Below are 21,810 nucleotides of genomic sequence, written 5' to 3' on the forward strand. Positions count from 1 at the left end.
AGCTTAGAGACACCAAAAATTAGAGAAAGGTTCTCCCTTCCCTACTATCCACCCACCTTCTTCCCTCTGCTCCCAGCTCTTTTCCTCCTCCATTCGGCTGTCCTTTGGAAGTCAGGAAGCAGTCTCTGCAGGCTGAAACTCTGTCTCTCCACACCCCTCCATACCCCTCCAGCCCCATCCACCACCTCCACTCTGGATTAGTGCTCTGCTGCCATAGAACCCAACCGTATAGTTTGCATTAATGTAACACTTAAAATGTACCATATTAAAAATTGCCTCTTGTCTTTCTCATACTCTCGCTGAAAACAAGATCGTTGAACTTGCTGTTCCCTCTGCCTGGAAGTTCTCCCCTACAGAACTGACTCTTCATTACAGTTTCAGACACTATCACATTACCCTATTGTATTTTTCTTCATAGTACTTAAGACTATCTGAAATTCTTATATTTGTTTCCTTGCGTGTTACCCGTTTCTTCCGTTAGAATGTAAGATTCATGAAAGCAAGGACCTAGTGTTTTTAGTTCAGTGCTGTAACATCAGTGCCAGGAACGGTGCCAGGCACATGAACTTTCCATAAATATGCCGATAAGCATTCTATTGCGTGCTTCCTAGGTGCCGTGCTCCACGCTGGTAACACAATTATGAAAACAACTTAGTTCCTGTCCTTTTAGCTTTATCAAAGAGCAAAAGGAAGAAGGCCTCTGTGACAGGAAAACCAGTGAACAGAGGAGAGAGGTGCTATGGTTTCCAGGGCTGCTGTAACAAAATACCACAAAGTGGATGGCTTTAAACAACAGAAATTCACTGTCTGACAGTTCTGGAGGCTAGTGGTCTGAATTGAGGGTGTTGGCAGTGTCACGTTCTCTCCGGGGAAACATCTTTTCTTATTTCTCTCAGCTGCTAGTAGCCTCAGATGTCCCTTGGTGTATCGATGCATCTCCACGTGATTAACTTTGCTGTGTCTGTCTCTCTGTATCTTTTCTTCTCTTTTATAAAGACAACACTGAGACAGTCTTAGGACCCACTTTATTCTGGTATGACTGCTATCGTGTTAACTGATAACATCTTCCAAGATCCTATTTCCAAACAAGGTCACATTCACAGGTACCAGGGATTAGGACTTCAGCATAAATTTTTGGAGGATACTATTCAATCCACTGGAGTCTTGGGTGGCATAATGGTTAAGTGCTCATCTGCTTACCAAAAGGTCAGCAGTTCAAGCCCACCAGCCACTCCTTGGAAACCCTATGGGGCCAGTTCTATTCTGTCCTTATAGAGTCGCTATGAGTCAGAATCAACTCGATAGCAACAGGTTTTGGTTTCTTCAATCCATAGCAAAAGTGGTACCATAGAAGATTAAAGTGGTGAGCACGGACCAATTCATGTAGGACCTTGAAGGGCATGGTTAAGGATCTAGATTTTATTAAATTCTAAGTACAATGGGAAATCACTGAAGAATTTTGAACAGCAGACTATTTAGAAGACTAATCTATTTAATGTTTATAAAGGCTCAGTTTGCCTGGAACTTTAAGAATGAACTATTAAAACCAAGCTGGAAAGCCAAATAATATGTAATAAAAACAAAGCATTCTTATTTTGGCTGATGCACCAAAGAAATAGATACCAAGTACCCACATTCCAAGGAGCCTTTGCTACTAACAGAAAGGTTACCAGTTTGAACCCACCAGCTGCTCCGTGAGAGAAGGATGTGGCAGTCTGCTTCCTTAAAGATTACAACCTTGGCAACCCTATGGGGCAGTTCTACTCTGTCCTATAGGGTCACTATGAGTCGGAGTCAAATCAACAGCAGTGGGTTACCCACATTCCAGGATAAGATGCTAGACCAACACATGCCCTATTCAGGACCTGGGAGGGAAGTTACTGTTCGAGTCGATTCCAACTCAAAGTAACCCTATAGAACAGAGTAGAACTGCCCCATAGAGTTTCCAAGGAGCACCTGGTGGATTCGAACTGCCAGCCTTTTGGTGAGTAGCCGTAGCACTTAACCACTACTCCACCAGGGTTTCCAGGAAGGAAGTTAGGAAGGAGTAAAACATGGTTTTACAGTTCTTAGGCCTTCACCATTTCAAGATTATAAAACTGCTGAAATTGAAGATGGTGAGAACTGGAAAATAAAGTAAGCGTGATCTTTGGAGAAATTATAGATTTGCTATGTGTTTGCTCCCTTTCCTATGAGAGGAGCTGTGTTTGGGGTTGAGTTATTAGTGTTTCCCTGTCATTTCAATCTGAGAAAGGAGCTTCAAGTCGATGGTTCCAAGAACATGGCTTATGACCTCTGGTGTCTGTAGAAGAAGAGCTGGTGTTGTACCCACATCTGGAAAAGCATAAATTGAGACCATTGCTGGTCACCTGTTTGCCACAAACCCAACAAAAGAGGCTACTTTTGCAATAGTTTTTTTTAGAGACAACTGAGAAATGAGTCATTCTTTCACTCATTCGTCAAGTATTTATTGAGCACCTACTATATGTCAAGGAGTCCCTGGGTGGTGCAAACAGTTAATGCACTCAGCTGCTAACCAAAAGTTTGGCAGTTCAAGTCTACCCAGAGACACCTCAAAAGAACGATCTGGAGATGTACTTCTGAAAAATCAGCTATTGAAAACCCTATGGAGCACAGTTCTACTCTGACACATGTAGGGTTGCCATGAGTCAGAACCCACTCAGCTGGCAATTGGTTTTCCAATATGTCAAGCACTATTCTAGGCACTTGAAATAATACATTAATGAACAAAACAAAGATCCCTGTTCTCAAGTCAATCGCATCCTCGTGGGATGAGATAGACAAAACATAGTAAGTATACACTGCAGGAGATTATAAGTGATAAAGAAAAAGGAAAAATCAAAGCCAGGTAAAGGAGATGGGGGAAGGAGTATGGTAAGGAGGAAGAGAGGTAAGTGTAGGTTGCAGTATTAAGCAGAGTGCTGAAAAGGTGAGATTTGAACAAAGACTTGAAGGAGGCGAGTGAGTTAACCAAGTGGTTATCTCAGGTAAGATTATTTCAGGCAGAGGGAACAGCTATAGTAGTGGTTCTCAAATTTTAGCAAGAATCATACTCCCTTAAAGGGCTTGTAAAAACACAGATTTCTGGGCTCTACCCCCGGAGTTTTTTGAGTCAGTGTCGGGGTAGAGGGGCTCTGGTGGTACAGTGGTTAAGAGCTCAGGCTGCTAACCAAAATGTCAGCAATTCGAAGCCACCAGCCACTGCTTGGAAACCCTATGGGGTCACTATGAGTTGGAATTGACTCAACAGCAGTGGGTTTTTTTTTTTTTTAATGAGTCAAGGTAGAGCCAAGAGTTTGCATCTCTAAAGGGCCCCAAGCAATGCTGATGCTGATAGTACCACACTGAGAATCACTGCACTAGAGGAAATGCCCCAGGGTAGGAATGGAGCAGTGTGTTTGAATGTTTCTTGAGTGAGGCCCAGGCATTCAGCTGGAGCCATTCTGAAAAAAACTTACTCAAGAGGGCTAGCTGCCTTCAGAGGCTGTGAGATGAGCAACAGAAAACCAGGGCTAAGAGAAGAATTTCAAGGGACCAACTGGAGAAGATATTTGCTCCAGTTAAGAGCACTGCCTTGAAATTCACTTAACTAATTTCTCTTAACTAGTTAAATTCACTTTCTCTTAACTAATTAAATTCATCCATTCTTTAAAGACACTACCTTCTCCACATTTAATCTAAACTTATTTCCCAACTGGTGTTTTTATTTACCATTTGACTTTACTTTTCAGTTAATATCCTCAACTCCCTTTTTACCTTGTACTTCCCCCACAGTGAGATATATAATCCAACAACGTTCATTTTCCACTCCTACCCCAGGGCTTCGATGGCACTAGAAAAAAAAAAAAAAAAACCCCAGGGCTACTGAGCATTTTCAAAGAAAAATTGCACTGTAGTATAGATGGATGCTTATATAGCTTTAAACAACACAGAGCATTCTATAATTTACCTTTTATCACCTTCTTTTCCTACTCTCTATAGCAACTGCGGTGCCCTGGTGGTGTAGTGGTTAAGAACTTGGCTGCGAACCAAAAGGTCAGCAGTTCAAATCCACCAGCCACTCCTTGGAAACCCTATGGGGCAGTTCCACTCTGTCCTGTAGGGTCGCTATGAGTCAGAAGCAACTAGATGGCACCTAACAACAACATAGCAACTGTGCCAAATATTCATCTCACTTTTCATGATACCTGCATTCTCCCCCGCAACACATGACACAGTCTCCTCTTCAAAGAATAGGAGTCCATGACACAAGAAAACCCCCAAGGTCCTGCCATTTTCCATCTCCACCCTCAGCACATACATGCGCACATGTTTCACTTATCTTCTTTCGTCCAGTGTCAAATAAGACAATACAAAGTACTTAAGAAAGTGTTTGACACAAACTAAAGTACTCGATAAGTTTTGTTTTGTTTTTAATTCCTTTTTGTAAGTAGGTAATGAATGTACAGTGAGTATAAACCTTTAGAGTCTTTTTCCAAGCCCGGCTTCCCTAGCCATACATTTCCACTTCTTGACAGCAATCATAGTTACCAGTTTCTAGTGTACCCTCCCAGAGATAGTCTATGTACAAATAAGCAAGCATATTCATATACATTCTTTATTTTACATGAATGTAACATATTATGCCTACTGTTAGGGATTGAATTGTGGCCCCAAAAAAGATATGCTGAAGTCCAAACTCCTATACTCGTAAATGTGACCGTGTTTGGGGAAATAGAGTCTTTCTTGGCAGATGACAGAAGCTAACAACAACAACAATTAGTTAAATTAATGACGTCATACCAGAGTAGGGTGAGTCCTAACCCCTTCAGAGGGGTGTACTTACTTACCAGATGATATATATTATGATGCAAATCCAATATTTTATTTCCTAGATCAGGATGTTTACCAGGTATTAATAATTAACTACCTTTAGAAATAAATTTTTTAAATATTTTTTATCACTAAATCTCAGCATCTCAGCAACTTTCCAGTAAGGCTACAGAATCTCCAGGTTCTTTGTCTAGTTCCTGCAGATAACCCTTGTTTTGGCACAGTGGTTAAGCGCTCGGCTGCTAACCAAAGGGTCGGCAGTTTGAATCCACCATCTCTGTCTCCTGGTTCCAGGAACTTCTCAGTGCAGGAATCCCAGGTCCAAAGGACAAGCTGGCTCTTTCTTCCTTGGTGGTGGTGGGACCTTCTCTTTCCTACCTCTGGGGTGGCTCATTTCAAGCCCAGCCAGAAGGCAAAACTGACCCATCCCTTTGGTGGGCCACAATTACCCTATCACACAGTCCCACCCAATCACTTGGGTAGGAGTTACAAGACCATGACTAGAAAGGCCATATAAAAGTGATCCATCACACTGCACCCGTTATCTCACCCTCGAATCCCCCACCACACACACACACACACACACACACTCACAGACACGCTTCCTCCCTCTTTAGGTTTCAGCAGTAAACAACAGAAATGGCACAGCACACTGAGTCTCTACAGATGTATTTAGTTCCTTTTTCAAGGCAAATGTTTTGAAAGCTGGTTTTACAGTGTTCACTGAATGTTGTGTAGTGTCCTAAGATGGCGATTGTTGAGATTTAATTCTTTTCCCAAAGTGTAGCAAACTACCTAGCAGTTATCTCTTGAAAGCAATAACCAAAATCATTTCAGCAATGAAATGTGTGAATGTGTAAATTTCATTTAAATCAGAATTACTTTCTTCCTGCTAAATCTTCTTAGATTTTGTTAAAGCTGCTTCATGAATCAATAAACTGCATCTGGATCTGAGTAACTCCCAGTGAATGGACAGTCTTCTCAAAGGAACACTTGTTTACAAGTGCAGGTTTCTTATGAGGGCAAGTCATTTCAAAATGACTATGACTCATTTGCCTTTTTTGTAGGCCCAGAAAACTAGGAAGTGCGAGCCAGCCTTTACTTCTGAATCTGAACTAAAAGCCAGCATACCAGCAGGCTGCATATACCCTCCTCACATACTACCATCCTTGCCCTGATAATAAACTATAGGAAGGGAGGAGGATGCAGAATTAATTTCTGATAAACAATCAGTAGGGCACCTGCTTGCATCAGCCTGGGATTGGTCAGGAAAAGAGAGTCACTCAAATATTCCTGTAACAAAAGAGTTTAAGGAAGATACTGGAGATCACATCGATGTTTGAAAAGCTGATCAATAAAGGTCAGGAAAGTCAAAACTGAATTTCCTTCCAGTTGCTGCCTGAAGTCAAGGAAACCAAAACCAAACCAAACCCATTGCCATGGTGTCAATTCCAACTCACAGCAGCCCTGTAAGACAGAGTAGAAGTGCCCTGTAGGGTTTCCAAGGAGAGCCTGGTGGATTTGAACTGCTAATCTTTTGGTTAGCAGCCAGATTCTTAACCACTACGCCACCAGGGTTTCCAAAGATACAGGAGCAGATACTAAAGCACCTCAGCCTAACGTCTCAAAATAGGTGGCTTTTCAACAGCTTCCTTGGGAACTGTTAAGATTCTCAAAAGATACATGAGAAAACTCTAAACAACTGTTTCTAAGATCACGTAGAGAATCTCCTATGAATGTTTGCCCAGGCATCTTGCTACAACCACCTCTAGAGAATCATCACTTTCTTCTTCTGACTTCCAAACCTTGTACAAATTCCTCTAATTGGCAACTTTTTTGGTAAAGCCAGACCATTCAGAGAAGGGGATTCTGGGAAATGTAGTCCTCTGCCCCTCCTCTACATTGCAGGGGATTGAGCGCTCATAAAGATGCTGAGCTGACAACAGACCATTCAGCACAGTTCATCCTTGTCAACTCAGCACCCGTGCATATGTGACAACGACTTTGGGACCCAGTGGCAAGCAGAGACGGGAGAAGCAGGAGAAGGCTGTTGGTGAAGAAACTGGAGGCTGGAACAGTAGTGAGGAAACTGATCTTAGAGACTACAAAGAGGGCAACCTATGTTTTGTAGTAGCAAAACTGTTTGTAAAACTGTGGCCTGCAGTAGCTTGGAGAATAAAATATATCTCAAGCGTGTGTGAATCCGACCAAAGGGACTTTCAGATAGAATTTCAAAAGTGTCAGCTGACCGTTTTTAGCTTTGTATAATAAAGTATGGAAAGAAAGAGATGAACTAAAGTTTCCAAGCAAAATTTAGAGGAAATAAATAGGAGCCAGGACTTGTTGGATTGAAAAACAAAGCTTGCTTCAGCCAAAGAGACATCGGCAAGCATCATATAAGCAGAGCTTAACAAAGCCTACTACTTAGAGGGTGCCCTCTTATGAACATGAAACCACCATGATCTTAAGTCTGGTGTAGCCTCCTTGATGATAGAAGTTCACGTGCAGAGAGAGGCCCAGCCAGCCATGCCAACCTTTTCAGATCAGGCCAGCTCCTAACTGGCCCATTACCTAGACGCAGCCGCGTGTGTAAGCCCAGGTGAGACCAGCAGAACCATCTTGCCATCTTACAGAATCGTAAGAAATGACAAATGAGTTTTGTTTTAAGCCACTAAAATTTTGAATTGTTTTTCTCATGCAGTGATACATAACTGATACACAGAATAAAAATCCTTGGGATATCATCAAAACTAAGAGGGAGATTTTCATAACAGCAATAGGTCAAGCATGATGACTAAGGAGCAGAGAAGGGTGTGAGAATTGCCTGCAAAAACCAATTCTACCACAGGCAGTCAGACCATCTAAGGCAGTGGTTCTCAAACTATGGTCTGTGGAGCCCTAAGGGTCCTTGAGACCCTTCCTGGGGCTCCATAAGGTCAAAATTATTTTTATAATAATCCCTTTTTACTTTGTTGACATTTTCAGTGCTGGTGGAAAAGCAACAGTAGGTAGAACTGCTGACTTTGTGAGACAAAGCAGTGACACCAAATTTTATCAGTAGCGATAATGTTCTTCACTGCTACACCCTCACAATAGAAAACAAATACCAGTTTCATGTTAGAATGTTCTTGATGAAGTAGTACTGGTATTCATTTTGTTAAATGTCAATCCTTGAGTGAAGATTCCTTTTAAATATTCTCTAAAACACAATGGAAAGTAGGCATAAAGCACTTCTAGATACCAAAGTAGGACGTTGTCTTGAGGGAAATCACACGCGCAGTTGAGCTGAGAGTTGAACTCTTCACTCTTCGTGAAACACTATTTTTACTTGAAAGAACAACAGAGAGGTAAAACCATGGTTAATCAGACTTTGCTATTTGGGCAGATATTTTCTTGAAATAAACCAAGTGAGCCTGTCACTCCAGGGGAAACAATGGATGTTTTGAGTTGCCAATTGTAAATTTTGATTTTCCAAGCAAAAAATGAGAAGTTTGGAAAACTTGAACCTGCTGTCATGATTTTGGCAGCTCCCTAAAACTTAAAGACTTTTCTGATGAGATCAGGGGTAATACTAACGGAGATGAGTTTTTTCATATTGTATAATAAACGCGGTAACATTTGGAAGGTCTGCACAACTCGATGAAATGGTAACTTCTGAGCTATTAGACACAGACTGTGTCATCCACGCTTTGGCCTACCCTTAGAACAGAGACTTTATTCTGTAGTTTGAATGCTGTCATTGAGGGATAATCAAGATCACTCTTGAAAGAGTTCCTATCGTCTCATCAGTCGTGTGTAGCCTTCTTGAGACGAAAACTTCCCCTTCTTTTTTTTTTTTCCGTTCATTGTCGTTGAGTTTATTCTGACTCACGATGATCCCGTGTATGTTAGAGTGGAACTGGAACTGTGCTCCAGAGTTTTCAGTGGCTGATTTTTCAGAAGTAGATCACCAGCTCTTCCTTCCAAGGCACCTCTGGGTTGACTCATGAGGGACACACAGTGGAAACTTGAGATATGAAGGAGCTTAAAGGAATCTGGGGAGACCATGTATGAAGTAATGAAGGTAAATTGGTTAATCCAAATTCTAATTGCAAGTGGCAAGGAAAACAAGACAAAGAAAACCTGTTTGGCTGCATTTATTTGTTTCCTATTTTCTTTCCTATGAACACAATTATCAGATATCAGCTGGTTTTCTAAATTGAACAACGGGAAGATTTTTTGTAAACTGCAGTAGAATTTATATGACAAGTTTTTTTGTTTGTTTTTTACTTACCTAGCATCATTTAAATGCTACAATGTGACACTTAGAGAAATTGGTTGAATTACCAAATAATATACCTTCAAATTTTAAGCTAGTCCGTTTTCCTGAGGAATTTATATTTATATGGAAACCCACGGAACTATTTCCTGACAATCTCTCTTGTTTAATATTCTATTCAAAAAGTAATTTCAGGATTATCTCTTAAAGAAGTTCTTATGCCAAAACTGTTTATCAGGAAAATAAAAGTGGAAAGTTATTTCTGCTTTTAATATGGAAAATTCCAGCACTTTTAAATCAATCCCCATAACATTAAAGAAACACCATCGCAAAGGAATTAGTCAAGAAACTAGTTTTCCATGGAATATATAATGCAATCAAGGGGAAAAATGGGAAGAAAAGTAGAACTTAGTCTTCCGTGTTTCTAATATACCTAACTGGTTCACCTGTGACCACTGACCTCTAAAATTGTTGCCAGAGCAAATAGCTAAATACTGTGAGGTCCATTGACATTGAAAGTCCATGTGGCAGATGTGCATGACAGTCCTGATGGTGCCTGTGAGCACACCATTCCATCTCAGGCCCTGGGATCCAATGTTGACTTTAGAAAATATGGTCATATGGCAGAATTCTCATGACAGATTGTGAAGAATGGAAACTACATGGGAGTGGTTAGTGATTACTACCAGAAAGGTTGCCAGTTTGAACCCACCCAGAGGCACCTCAGAAGACAGGCCTGGTCATCTCCTTTTGAAAGGTCACAGCCTTGAAAGCGCTATGGAGCAGTTCTACTCTGCACACGTGGGGTCACCATGAGTCAGAATCGACTCAGTGGCAACCAGCACCACCACTGACAGCAGGCCAGAGCAGGAGGTCAGAGAGCTCCATAAAGACAGCAATAAAAACTGAGAAACACCAGAAGAAAAGCTAGAGAAAGTTTATTCATTTGAGAAATTCCAAGAAACAAGAATATGAGAAAGAGAGATACTGAGAAAGTTTTACACAGGAAATGGGAGAGCTGCTGTCAATAAGAGTAACCCACCTGTGCTATGTCCATAAAGCATTAGAGAAACGGCTGAGGAACAACTATGCTGATATCTTCCAGAAACCTGACTCCTTGGGCTAAGGGCATTGACATCCCCTGGAAACTTGTTAGAAATGCAAATTTCCCAACTCTGTCTTAGTTTTACTGAATGTGAAACGTAGGGGGGTGGGAACAAGGAATGTGCGTGTTAACAAGCCCTCTGAGGCATGCTCCAGTTCAAGAGCCACTGGTTTAGAATTTTTCTGGAGACTTTAACCTCCATCTTTTTCTGGAGTTGTTTTAGCTGCCTTGACAAATGGGTAAGTGTTGATATGTATGATGTAGATATACAACTCTTCATTTACACTCAGAAAAAAAACTTACTTTCTGGGTAGCAATCATTCCAGTTTCTTCTGCTCTCAAACTGCTTAGGAGTCATCAGTAACTGACTTCAAAGAGTATCAGAAAATAAAAAACTAAATTTAGTACTGGCAATTCAAACAAGAGTAGAATGGTAAATATACTGCACTCCAGAGATTTATATTATATATTTATATATAGATGTACACATATATATACACACACGTATACACACACATATATAGTATTTTTTAATTATTATTTTATCGGTTCCAACACATTAGGCATAATCACTTAAAGTAAGAATAATTCAATAGTCATAACTTCTTAGTTTATTCTTATAAAATTTCAGCCTTCCCCTTTCTCTCTGTCCTTTCCTAAGATATAGGTAGCTGCTAAAGAATTACTAGAGAGAAGGCGGCTCATGCAAGAGAACAATAACATATCTCATAAAAATTATTATTCATATTTCATCACACTCCATTGCTCTTAGCTGACTTGTAATTAAATAATATCATGAAGAAAAACAAAATGTTTATGAGACGTGTGGAGAGTCCTTTTTCTGAGGTAAGGTTGTATGGTCATTACAATGTGACTTGGAAAGAGAATAGCTTCCATTTCAGGGTGAGTGCCATTATGAGCTCTTCTTACTGGCAATTTCACTATGGTGAGTGGGTTATTTGGTCATATCTGTCATTGTTATTACGGGCAGTGGTAAATGGTTATTTGACTTTTCTAATCCAAATTAACTACTTATATCCACAAAGACTGTTAATCACTCCTTGATATTTTTCTAATGTCATTAAATGATCATGGGATACTAGAGACCTTACTAAAAATTATTTTTACTTATTTCTCTTTTTATAATCTATCCTGTCATAAAACATATAAAAGTTTGTTTAGTCTCCATGAGCCCAGTGACAATGTTCTCAATGTAACTGAATTAAGTAAAAATGGTTTATCATTTTTAATACTACATTTACTATAATGGGAAACCCTGGTGGCATAGTGGTTAAGTGCTATGGCTGCTAGCCAAGAGGTCAACAGTTTGAATCTACCAGGTGCTCCTTGGAAACCCTATGCGGCAGTTCTACTCTGTCCTATAGGGTCACTACGAGTCAGAATCAACTCAACAGCAGTGTTTTTTTGTTAATGTAATGGAGCCCTGATGGTGCAGTGGTTAAGAGCTCGGCTCCTAACCAAAAGGTCAGCAGTTTGAATCCAGAAGCTGCTCCTTGGAAATCCCACAGGGCAGTTCTACTCCATCCTATAGGTTCTACTCCATCCTATAGGGTCTTTATGAGTCAGAATCCACTCGATAGCGACAGGTTTGGTTTGCTTTTTAACTATAATATTTTCTTATACAATGCACAAATATATATTAATGACATGCTTTTAAACTTTTTATGCTGTGGACATAGTAAAAAGCAGTTATAGATAATTTTTAAAAATGCTTCTATAATGCTAGAAATTTTGCTGAGTAGTAGTTTATTCATAAAAGTTGTTTTCTTTGTTTAAGAAATGTTTTGAAAGTTATTGTTTGTTACTATTCTCATTGGATTTCTTAATTTAAATGAAAAGAAAAATAAAACCTGCAATTTGAACTCCGTTTTTTCAATCCTAGGGAAACATACAAATATACTTTTTTTTTTAATTATGAAAAAAACTTCAAAGCCTTTTCTGAACTCTTTTTTCCCCTCCTTTTTTATTACAGGTATCTATTTTTCAGGTATAATAATCTTTTCAAACAAACAAAAATGGATTTTCTAAACACATCTGATCAAAACTTGACCTCAGAAGAACTGTTAAACAGAATGCCATCCAAAATTCTGGTGTCCCTCACTCTCTCTGGGCTAGCACTGATGACAACGACCATTAACTCTCTGGTGATTGCTGCCATTATCGTGACCCGGAAGCTGCACCACCCGGCCAACTATTTGATTTGTTCCCTTGCAGTCACAGATTTTCTGGTAGCTGTCCTGGTGATGCCCTTCAGCATTGTGTACATTGTGAGAGAGAGCTGGGTCATGGGACAAGTGGCCTGTGACATCTGGCTGAGTGTTGACATTACTTGCTGCACGTGCTCCATCTTGCATCTCTCAGCTATAGCCCTGGATCGGTATCGGGCGATCACGGATGCTGTCGAGTATGCCAGGAAAAGAACTCCCAAGCATGCTGGCATTATGATTATGGTAGTTTGGATTATATCTATTTTCATCTCGATGCCGCCTCTCTTCTGGAGGCACCAAGGAAGTAGCCGAGATGATGAGTGCATCATCAAACATGACCACATTGTTTCCACCATTTATTCAACATTTGGGGCGTTCTACATCCCACTAGCACTGATTCTGATCCTCTACTACAAGATATATAAAGCAGCAAAGACATTATACCACAAGAGACGAGCAAGTAGGATTGCAAAAGAGGAGATAAATGGCCAAGTCCTCTTGGAGAGTGGTGAGAAAAGCACTAGACTCGTCGCCACACCCTACGCGCTAGAGAAGTCTTTATCAGAGCCATCAACAGATGTTGATAAAACTCATAGTGCAGTGAAAAGTCCTAAGTCTGAATTCAAGCATGAGAAATCTTGGAGACGGCAAAAGATCTCAGGCACAAGAGAACGCAAAGCGGCCACTACTCTGGGATTAATCTTGGGGGCATTTGTAATTTGTTGGCTTCCTTTTTTCGTAAAAGAATTGGTTGTTAATGTCTGTGAAAAATGTAAAATTTCTGAAGAAATGTCAAATTTTTTGACATGGCTTGGATATCTCAATTCGCTTATAAATCCACTGATCTATACAATCTTTAATGAAGACTTCAAAAAAGCATTCCAAAAACTTGTGCGATGTCGATGTTAGTTTTAAGAAAGATTATCATGAAAGAGTTGGTTTTTGTGTATGGGGAGATAACTGAATGCTGAATGATAAAACATTTAAACTTTTAAAAAGGAATATATTAAAATTATTGACATGATAAGAAAATAATTTATATTTGAACAGCAACATGAATACAAAATTTATTCATTTAAAGATGTTTATTTTGACCATCATCCTAGGGTACTCAGAATTAGGAAATAACTTTTAGCAGATTACAGACAATATCTTCCTTAGGCAATGTTCCTAAATGGTTACTTGGAGGAAAAAAAAAATATATATATATATATAAATATACACACACATATATAATTATTATTAATGACAGTGGTTAATAATAGTGATTTTCCAGGTTTACATCTTAAAACAATTACAAAGGAGTTCTTAATTTACAACCTTTGTTCATAATTTCTATATAATCCTATTGTTTTATTATGTAATTCTATTGTTTTATACCAAAGATAATTCATCACAAAGCACACATTTCTCCTACCTAACCACTCTTGTACCCTCTCCATCTTACCTTTGGACAAACAGGGAGAGGGAAAAATAAGCAAGTCTTACTTAGTATGACTGGAGTAAATATAAAAGTCTGGGATTGATAGTCTTTGTGTATAGGGAGTAAAGAGTAACCATAAGTGAGTTACCAAAACAAAAACCAAACCTACTGCTGTCAAGTCGATTCCGACTCACAGTAACCCTACAGGACAGGGTGGAACTGCCCCATAGAGTTTCCAAGGAGCACCTGGTGGACTGGAACCGCCAACCTTTTGGTTAGCAGCCATATAACTTAACCAGTACGCCACCAGGGTTTCCATAAGTGAGTTAGGCACTTCAAAATAAGTCTGAGCTACTTAACATATTCTGTTTCTTTAATATAAATTCCTAGGAGAATGTTTCCTTAACTGTATACTATCAGTATTTGAAATCAAAGCCTTACCTTAGTAGCAATAACTCAGGGAGAGGAGGGGGAGAGTGGAACGTTACAATTGCTCCATGTTTATTTAAGATTCAGACTTAAGGCACTAAGTATCCTAGGTTATGAACCATATTTATTACACCCCTAATGTCTTATTAAAAGGCAAAATATATCTAAGTTCTGTTAATGTTAATAACCTTAGTTACTAACTAAAATATCTATGGTACTTTGCACATCAACAGCTCCATACCTTTGATTTGAACGTAATTTCTTTTTTATTAGAGAGGATGTGATAGGAACTTCAAAAAAATCTCTAGCTTTCCAATTGGTGGACGTGACCAAGCAAAGACATATATTACACTAATGAAAATGACATATATATGCACACGTACATATATATACACACATAGTTAGTTCTTCTATTAGTTAAGTAAACCAAAGCAAGTCCAGTTTCTCTTCAATATTTGTATAGGAATTTGAAAATAATAGAATCGTGCTTCTGAAAGGATTCAGTTCCATCTGAACCTTTTAGAAGTGTGCTGCCACCGTAGCATTCAAGTATTTGGTGGGACATGTCCATGAAATAGCAATGACTTTGGCAGCTACTTGGAGGAAGAGAGGGAAAGGAGATGAAAAGAGATATTGGACATTATTGTGGCTGAATTTGAACGTCAGAAAAATAAGTATACAATAAGTTTTTGTTGTTTTTTTGCTGTCAGTGGGTGGCCACTTATTGTTTTTAGCAGAAAATAATTTATGGTCAACCAAGATCATTTGTAAAATAATACATACCACATATTGTTTTAAAATTGCACCTTTGTGTGTATTTTAAATAGTCTTTCCTGGTGGAGTGCGTAAGAGTGCATTACAACAATTTTTAACATGCATGACATATTACATTCGATCTAACAAATATTTACAGAGTTCCTATTTTATAGAAGACATTGAGTCATGTACTATATAGAAAATACAGGAAATAATAAAATATAGTTTCTTCCCTTAAGAACTTTAAAATCTAAAAGGAGAAACATATAAGAAATGAAAACTGTGCTAGTGAAGAAAAACCAAAAATGTGGCATGGAAGTTGTTTACATAGTTTGATGGGTCAAAGGAAAAACTGAACACATCTGGTTGAGCAAAATCAGGAAAATTTCATAAAGAATGTATGTGAAATGGGTGTCAAATGAGCACCATTTAGACAAGTGAAATGGAAGACTTGTATCCCAGGTGGTGGTAACATCAGAGTTCAGGCCGTATTTGGTTGGTCATGTCCATGAGATAGCAATGACTTTGGCAGCTACTTGGAGGAAGAAAGAAAAAGGAGACGAAAATAATGATTGGACATCATTGTGGCTGATTTTGAGTGTCAGAAAAATAAGTGTACAGTAAGTTTGTGGGGGGGGTTGTTTTGTTTTGTTTTTTGCTGTCAATAGGTGATCACTGATTATTTTCAGCAGAAATATGGCAGTTTTAGGGTAATTTTTTAAAAGCCTATCCAAATCAGAGACGATACTGGAGATCATGACTTCTTGTTAGAAGGCAAATCAGTAATCCAAGCAAAGGGTGATGAAGTCCTAAAACTTATCTAATGGTGGGAATGAAAAGGAAGAAATGGTGTGAAGGTAGAATCCACAGGACATGGCAAAGACTTTAATAAGCAAGTCAAGGGAGAGATAAAAGTCACTGAGCTAACGTCCTTAACTGAAATGAAGAACTCAAGAGACAGGGTCTGTTGGTGAAATGATGACTTCTGTTTTGGGTGCATAAAGACAAGTCAGGGCTCATAAGCACTCTCCCCAGGTCTGGCCCAAGCAAAACTGACAGGTAGATGAAGTTTGTCTGTCTCTCAACCATCTCTGTTGTCCTCCTCGCTTGTCCTTATCTGTCCTTATGCTACACTGGCCATCCAAAGCCAGTTACAGTCTTTGTCATTCTCTGAGTATTTCCCTTTCTACTTATATACTAAAAAATGATTTTGTGAGTTATTCATTCATACCAAAAACCAAACCCATTGAAGTCGATTCCTACTCATGGGAACCTATGTGTTACAGAGTAGAACTTCTCCACAGGGTTTTCTTAGCTGTGATCTTTATTGAAATAGATCACCAGGACCTTCTTCTACAGTGACACTGGGAGGGTCTGAACTGCCAACCTTTCAGTTAGTAGACGAGCACAGGCAGTTTGAGCCACCCACAGACCAGGTGAGTTACTCATTCAAGGCCTTGATAAAGCTAAATAATCTGTTAAATTAGTGGTTTTTTCATCCATCTCATAAATTTATATATTTATAGTGCGGACTTTAAGGGAGACAGCCCATTAATCCAAAAAAACAAATCTCAAGCAGGGTGAGTCTCACTCGTATGGAGATATCCTGCTCTCAGTTGGACTGAAGCTCAAATTCAGGAAAATAATAAAACTGACAGAGAAGCCCCCTTGGAGCTTAGGGAAGAATCGAGTTCATGATTTCTATGCAGAAAAAGAAAACACACACACACAACAAAATAATTTTCACATCCATAATAAATACAACTGAATGATTCATGTATTTAACTGGTAAGTCAGAAGAAAGGTACAAATATAAAAACTGGCTAAATTTTAGATAATAAACGCTTCTACAAATTTAAATATCCCAACACCAAAAAATAACCGGAGGTTTTATTTTTGCCTTGCTCCTTCTAAATCTTTTCAAATGAAGGATATGTAAAAGGGAAGACAGAACAGCAAAGAATGATAGGAAGTAAAACTACTGGATACTAAATGCAATATTCTGTCATTAAACATAAGTGAAAGTTGTGTTTCAAAATCCAATTCTGCTTGTAAAATATGGTATTTATTTTAGGACTGGTTTAAGAATAATATTAACCTGGTTGCATAGTTGAATAGCTTTTTGTTATTTTTGTTTGTTTGTTTTGCCTTGCTTTGCTTTGCTTTACAATTGAACTGCAGGGTCAAATTCTACACCATAAACAGCTTATCCAGGTACTAAATGTTGATGGGTCATTTCTTAAGAAGGAGCAATGTCTGTTTTGAATATTCCAAAATCAATCTTCCTTTCTCTTTTCCGGTGAGCTTGATTTGCCCCTGTGTGTCCCTGGGAATACATGTTCCCTGCAGGCAAAGTGAAGGAAAATTTTTTGGACCCACTTCCAAATCCTTGCTTATGTCAATGATGTAAGTTCTAAATTTTAGAATTCCTTTAGCCATTTAGCAGACCATAATCCACATGTTCACAGGCTTGATCATAAGTATGTCCCTCTATACCAAAGAGCTTTGTGTCAAAAAAGAATGGAGAGTAATTGGAAGCTAATTACCAGAGAATGCATTGATAACGCTCCCCAAATATAAAGTTGGGGGTGATAATCAGATTCTTACTAAAATACATTACTGTAAGGGAAAAAACAGTTTTCTCATAAATTTATACAAGACTATTCTTGACATATAGGTCAGAGAATCAGGTTAACTGTATGGTAGCAGGAAGAAGACTTGGAGTTTTCCTTATGTTCTAAAGCCCTTCAAAAATAATCCTGCTCAATTCAAAATGTGTCCACATTGAAGTAATTCATTTCAGGAAATGTGTATTTTAAAACCTTCCTAATGACTAAAATGATTATATTCAAGTCTTTATTTTTCCACAAATTTTTTTTTCTAAAAGCAAATTAATATTTCTTTCATGAATAAAGTAAATGTTTTCTTAGAACATTGAGATATTTCTCTTGATCTTTTCAATCAATATGCTTTCCCCATTACTTTTAAAATGAGGACCGTATTGTTGGGAGAGCTATATTCTCACATTGTTATAGGTATTGGGTTACTTATATAGACTATCCTCTCTGTATGGTAGTAACTTGAAATCTGCCTGGGGAGGACAAATTTTTTTTCAAAAAACTTACTCTCTAGATAGACCATGAACCATAAAAATTCTGTTTTTACAAAAAAATGCATACTGTTACCTTTATCAACACTAGCAATGATGAATCTTGTCAAAGCAGCCTTTCGTTAAAGCTTGTGTTTAGTCATAGTTCTGATTATGACCGTGGAGAGTTTCCACCTCTGCAATGGCAATAAAATAGCAATAAATGACCTTATTGGTTTATGTAGACACACTAAATCTTGCTTTGTCTTTCTTCCTGTGCTCCCCAATATCATTTCCATTGTATCTATTACTATTCCTGGAAACCCTGCTGGCGTAGTGGTTAAATGCTATGGCTGCTAACCAAAAGGTCGGCAGTTCGAATTCTCCAGGCCCTCCTTGGAAACTCTATGGGGCAGTTCTACTCTGTCCTATAGGGTCACTAGGAGTCGGAATCGACTCAATGGCAACAGGTTTTAGTTTGGTTACTATTCCTAAACTGTATGTATGTAACTAATACTAATGGCTAAAAATATAAAAAATATATACTTATATAAAATATACCCACTCCACTTATTGACTATCTTCTTACCCAATATTTCGCATTTAGCACAAGAGTGAAAAATCTACTAACCCTTTTGTGCCTTAACAAGGCAGTGGGCATGGTGGCAAGGCTGCGGAGCAGCCCCTCCCTTGAGGAGGGTCTCCGGTGGCCTCTGGGAAGCTGGGCCTCACTCGCCTTGTGCCCTCAGTTCCCTCTTGCAGTTCCCTCGGCGCCATGTCCAGCTGCTGCTCAGGCCGGCCTCCTCCATGGCCATGGCCTACGGGTGGACATGCAGGCAACACCGAGCCAGCGGGCACCTACTCTGGGTTTCTAGGTCCTGTGCGGCCTGTGGCCTTTCTCAGAATTGCTATGGGTTGGGAAGGCAGGAAAGAAAGAGTCATAGGAGAGGGTGTTCGGAAGAAATTCATGCAAGTTTAATGGCATCCTGAAATGAGCTGACCTGGGCCTGAAGCCTCCACCTTAGTGGCGCTGGGTGCGAGGCCAGGATCCCTGTGCCCTGGCAGGAATCCCCAGCCTCGGTGACTTGCCAGGCCCGGAGGGCTGAGCAGGTGCCAGGATCTTGGAGGCAGGGCTTGCAGGGCGGGGGTAGAAGTGGAGCTCTGGAGGCGGCTCCACAACGGAAACTCAGACCCAGCACAGAAGGGAGGTGAAGTGGTTAAGCGTGTGCCCTCCAGTCGCACAGCCTGGCTTTATCCAGCTTTGTCAACTCTAATCCTACTTCACAGAGGAATAATCCATAACTGGACTTGTCACAGTGATGAGCACATTAGTAAATCTTAGCTGTTATTATTTCTATGATCATATTTTCTAAATAAAAAAAAAATTGGACAAGTGAATGGTCTGAAAAAAAAATCCTCCATTTTCATATCACATTTTCACATAACAACCAGGTCTTTGGAACCTAATCATGTCCATATGTGAGGAGTGGGTATATCTGGGTCAGCTACCTTGGGGTTTCTTCAACCTCAACCCAGTTAATAAGGGAAGGTTTTGCTCAGCCTCCCAAAACACACATGCACTGATCTCTGTGTTAGTTGGCATGGCTAGGATTCAAGTGTATCAGTGACTTCAGCAGAGAGAGTGCGTGTGTTTGTGTGTGTGTGTGTGTGTGTCTAAGAAATACTGAACTGGAAAAAACTTGATTTCCTTAGCACAGTCCTCTGTTGAACTTGAGGGACAAGAAGGAAACAGCCAGGTGGAGAGAGAATTCGAATTTCAGATCTTAAAAACTGCTGTGCATAAGAATCATCTTAGATGCCTGTTACAAAGCAGAGTCCAAAGGTTCTACGTCTGTGAGTCCAGGGTGGAGCTCAAGAGTCTAAGTCTGTAACAAGGTTTTCTAATGAAGGTGGAATTTGGAGCTGCTTTGGGGAACATTGCTTTAAAGCTCGCTCCTAGGAGTTGGGATCAACTCGACCACAATGGGTTTTTAACTAGTTAACTGTTCTGTAGGACCATAGTTAATAGTAAGTTGAAGCCAAATTTCACCATTTCACTAGTAGGCTTCCAAACAGAATCAAGAAAACTACTTTGTTACTACATGAAAAGTGCCTGATGAAAAACTGAACAAAAACAAGTAAAAATTGCATCAAGATTGTGGAGTTGACGCTAAAGGATTTGATTAAAAAATAACTATTAAAGTCTATTCTCAATCAGGATATTATTTATATTTTTGAGGGCTAAAAATTAATGTATTCGGAGATGATTTCCCATATGTTACAGGATTAAGGTTTTATTTTAATGCTTTAAATCATAAAGGGGAAACTTTCACCTGAAATGGAAATCCAAAGTCAATGAAAACAAGACTGGAGGCTTAGTTTTAGGCTCTATGTAGGAAAAACACTAGTAATTTATATGCAAATATTAATACTTAAAGAAACTAGTCAATAATGGCTCTCTATTGTGGCGCAGTGGTTAAGAGCTCGGCTGCTAACCGAAAGGTCAGTGATTCGAATCTACCAGCTGCTCCTTGAAAACTATGGGGCAGTTTGACTCTGCCCTCTAGGGCCGCTGTGAGTCGGAATCAAAGGGACAGCAACAGGTTTTGGTTTTACTGCTTATTATATTGCATCTAGACACTCTTGCTTGGGGTTTTAGGATCTTAATAGTAAAAAGATACTCCCTGTGGACAGTCTTACTTCCTTCCCACTATCCTCCCTTGCCCCAACAAACGCTCTCTTCTCCCATGCAGTCCCTCTCTTCAATGTCCTCAGCATGTGGCTTGCTCATTTTTAGCTTTTTTTTCTTCCTCTCGCACCTGAAATACTTACCACCTCCTTGATGTCTAAGGAGCTTATCGTTCAAAGCACAAACTAAGTACCACTTCCTCTCTGAAACTGAATTTGTCCTCAATTTTGTCATGAGTGTTTGGGTTTTTATACCAATTAAAAACAGTAATGTAAGTTTCCTAAGGGTATGTGTTTATTTGTCTATATCTCTCTCCCACACTATGCTCAAAGGTTTTTGAATACTAATCTCGCTCCTTCTCTAAGTAAGTCTGACCCATTTCACTGTGTTCTAGTAACTAGAGTTAAACCACTGAGTTATCTTTACTCCTAAGTTCAATAAAAAGAAATACAAGTGGATATTACCAAAAAGGAAATCGAGAAATGTGTGTTTTGCTTCAAATAGAAGAGGAATGCGTATTTTTCAATGATTGGGACTATGTTATTGATGAAACGCATAAAATTTATAGAACAATATTTTTTGGAAATGTGAATGCATAATGCTAAATTACAATAAGCTGTTTTTGTTTGGTGATTACACATAATTGATCATATATGCAATATGTAAAATGCTTTACATTGCCTATTCCTAAAAACAGTATTTTGATTGCTATATTAAAACACATATAAATAATAAATACACTTGGTCACATTAAACTTAAGCAGTTGGCTTCTAGTCACCTACTGTGAAGTCACTTTCTCTTCATTCTCTCTCTAGCCCTCGTCCCCTTCTGTTGCACAATTTGTATATGTGGATGGAAAGAAGAGAACAGTTTAGGGTAAGAAATATCTCTTGGATGAAGTGGGAAAATGCGATGTTTTTCAGCTCAAAAGGAATAGTTCTTACTTCTGGAGGAATTCCAGAAATCACTGGAGAAAAGCATTTCTTACCAGCTTCACTTA

General features: G+C 39.1%; 1 protein-coding gene and 1 long non-coding RNA gene across 2 annotated transcripts in view; one reads left to right on the forward strand and one right to left on the reverse strand.

Annotated features, from left to right (window-relative positions):
- The window catches only part of LOC126061441 (uncharacterized), a 136,937-nt gene that overhangs the window by 83,706 nt on the left and 31,421 nt on the right, over positions 1-21,810 (reverse strand). The gene's annotated exons all lie outside the window — the stretch shown is intronic.
- Positions 12,233-13,333, forward strand: HTR1F (5-hydroxytryptamine receptor 1F). Its single transcript, XM_049857984.1, has one exon. The coding sequence runs from the start codon at positions 12,233-12,235 to the stop codon at positions 13,331-13,333; it is 1,101 nt and encodes a 366-aa protein (XP_049713941.1).

The sequence above is a fragment of the Elephas maximus genome, chromosome 18, assembly GCF_024166365.1.
Source record: "Elephas maximus indicus isolate mEleMax1 chromosome 18, mEleMax1 primary haplotype, whole genome shotgun sequence".
Taxonomy (NCBI): Eukaryota; Metazoa; Chordata; class Mammalia; order Proboscidea; family Elephantidae; genus Elephas; species Elephas maximus.

Bases quoted from the DNA above. Each gene is read 5' to 3' on its own strand.
- HTR1F (XM_049857984.1), top strand. From the start codon at position 12,233: ATGGATTTTCTAAACACATCTGATCAAAACTTGACCTCAGAAGAACTG.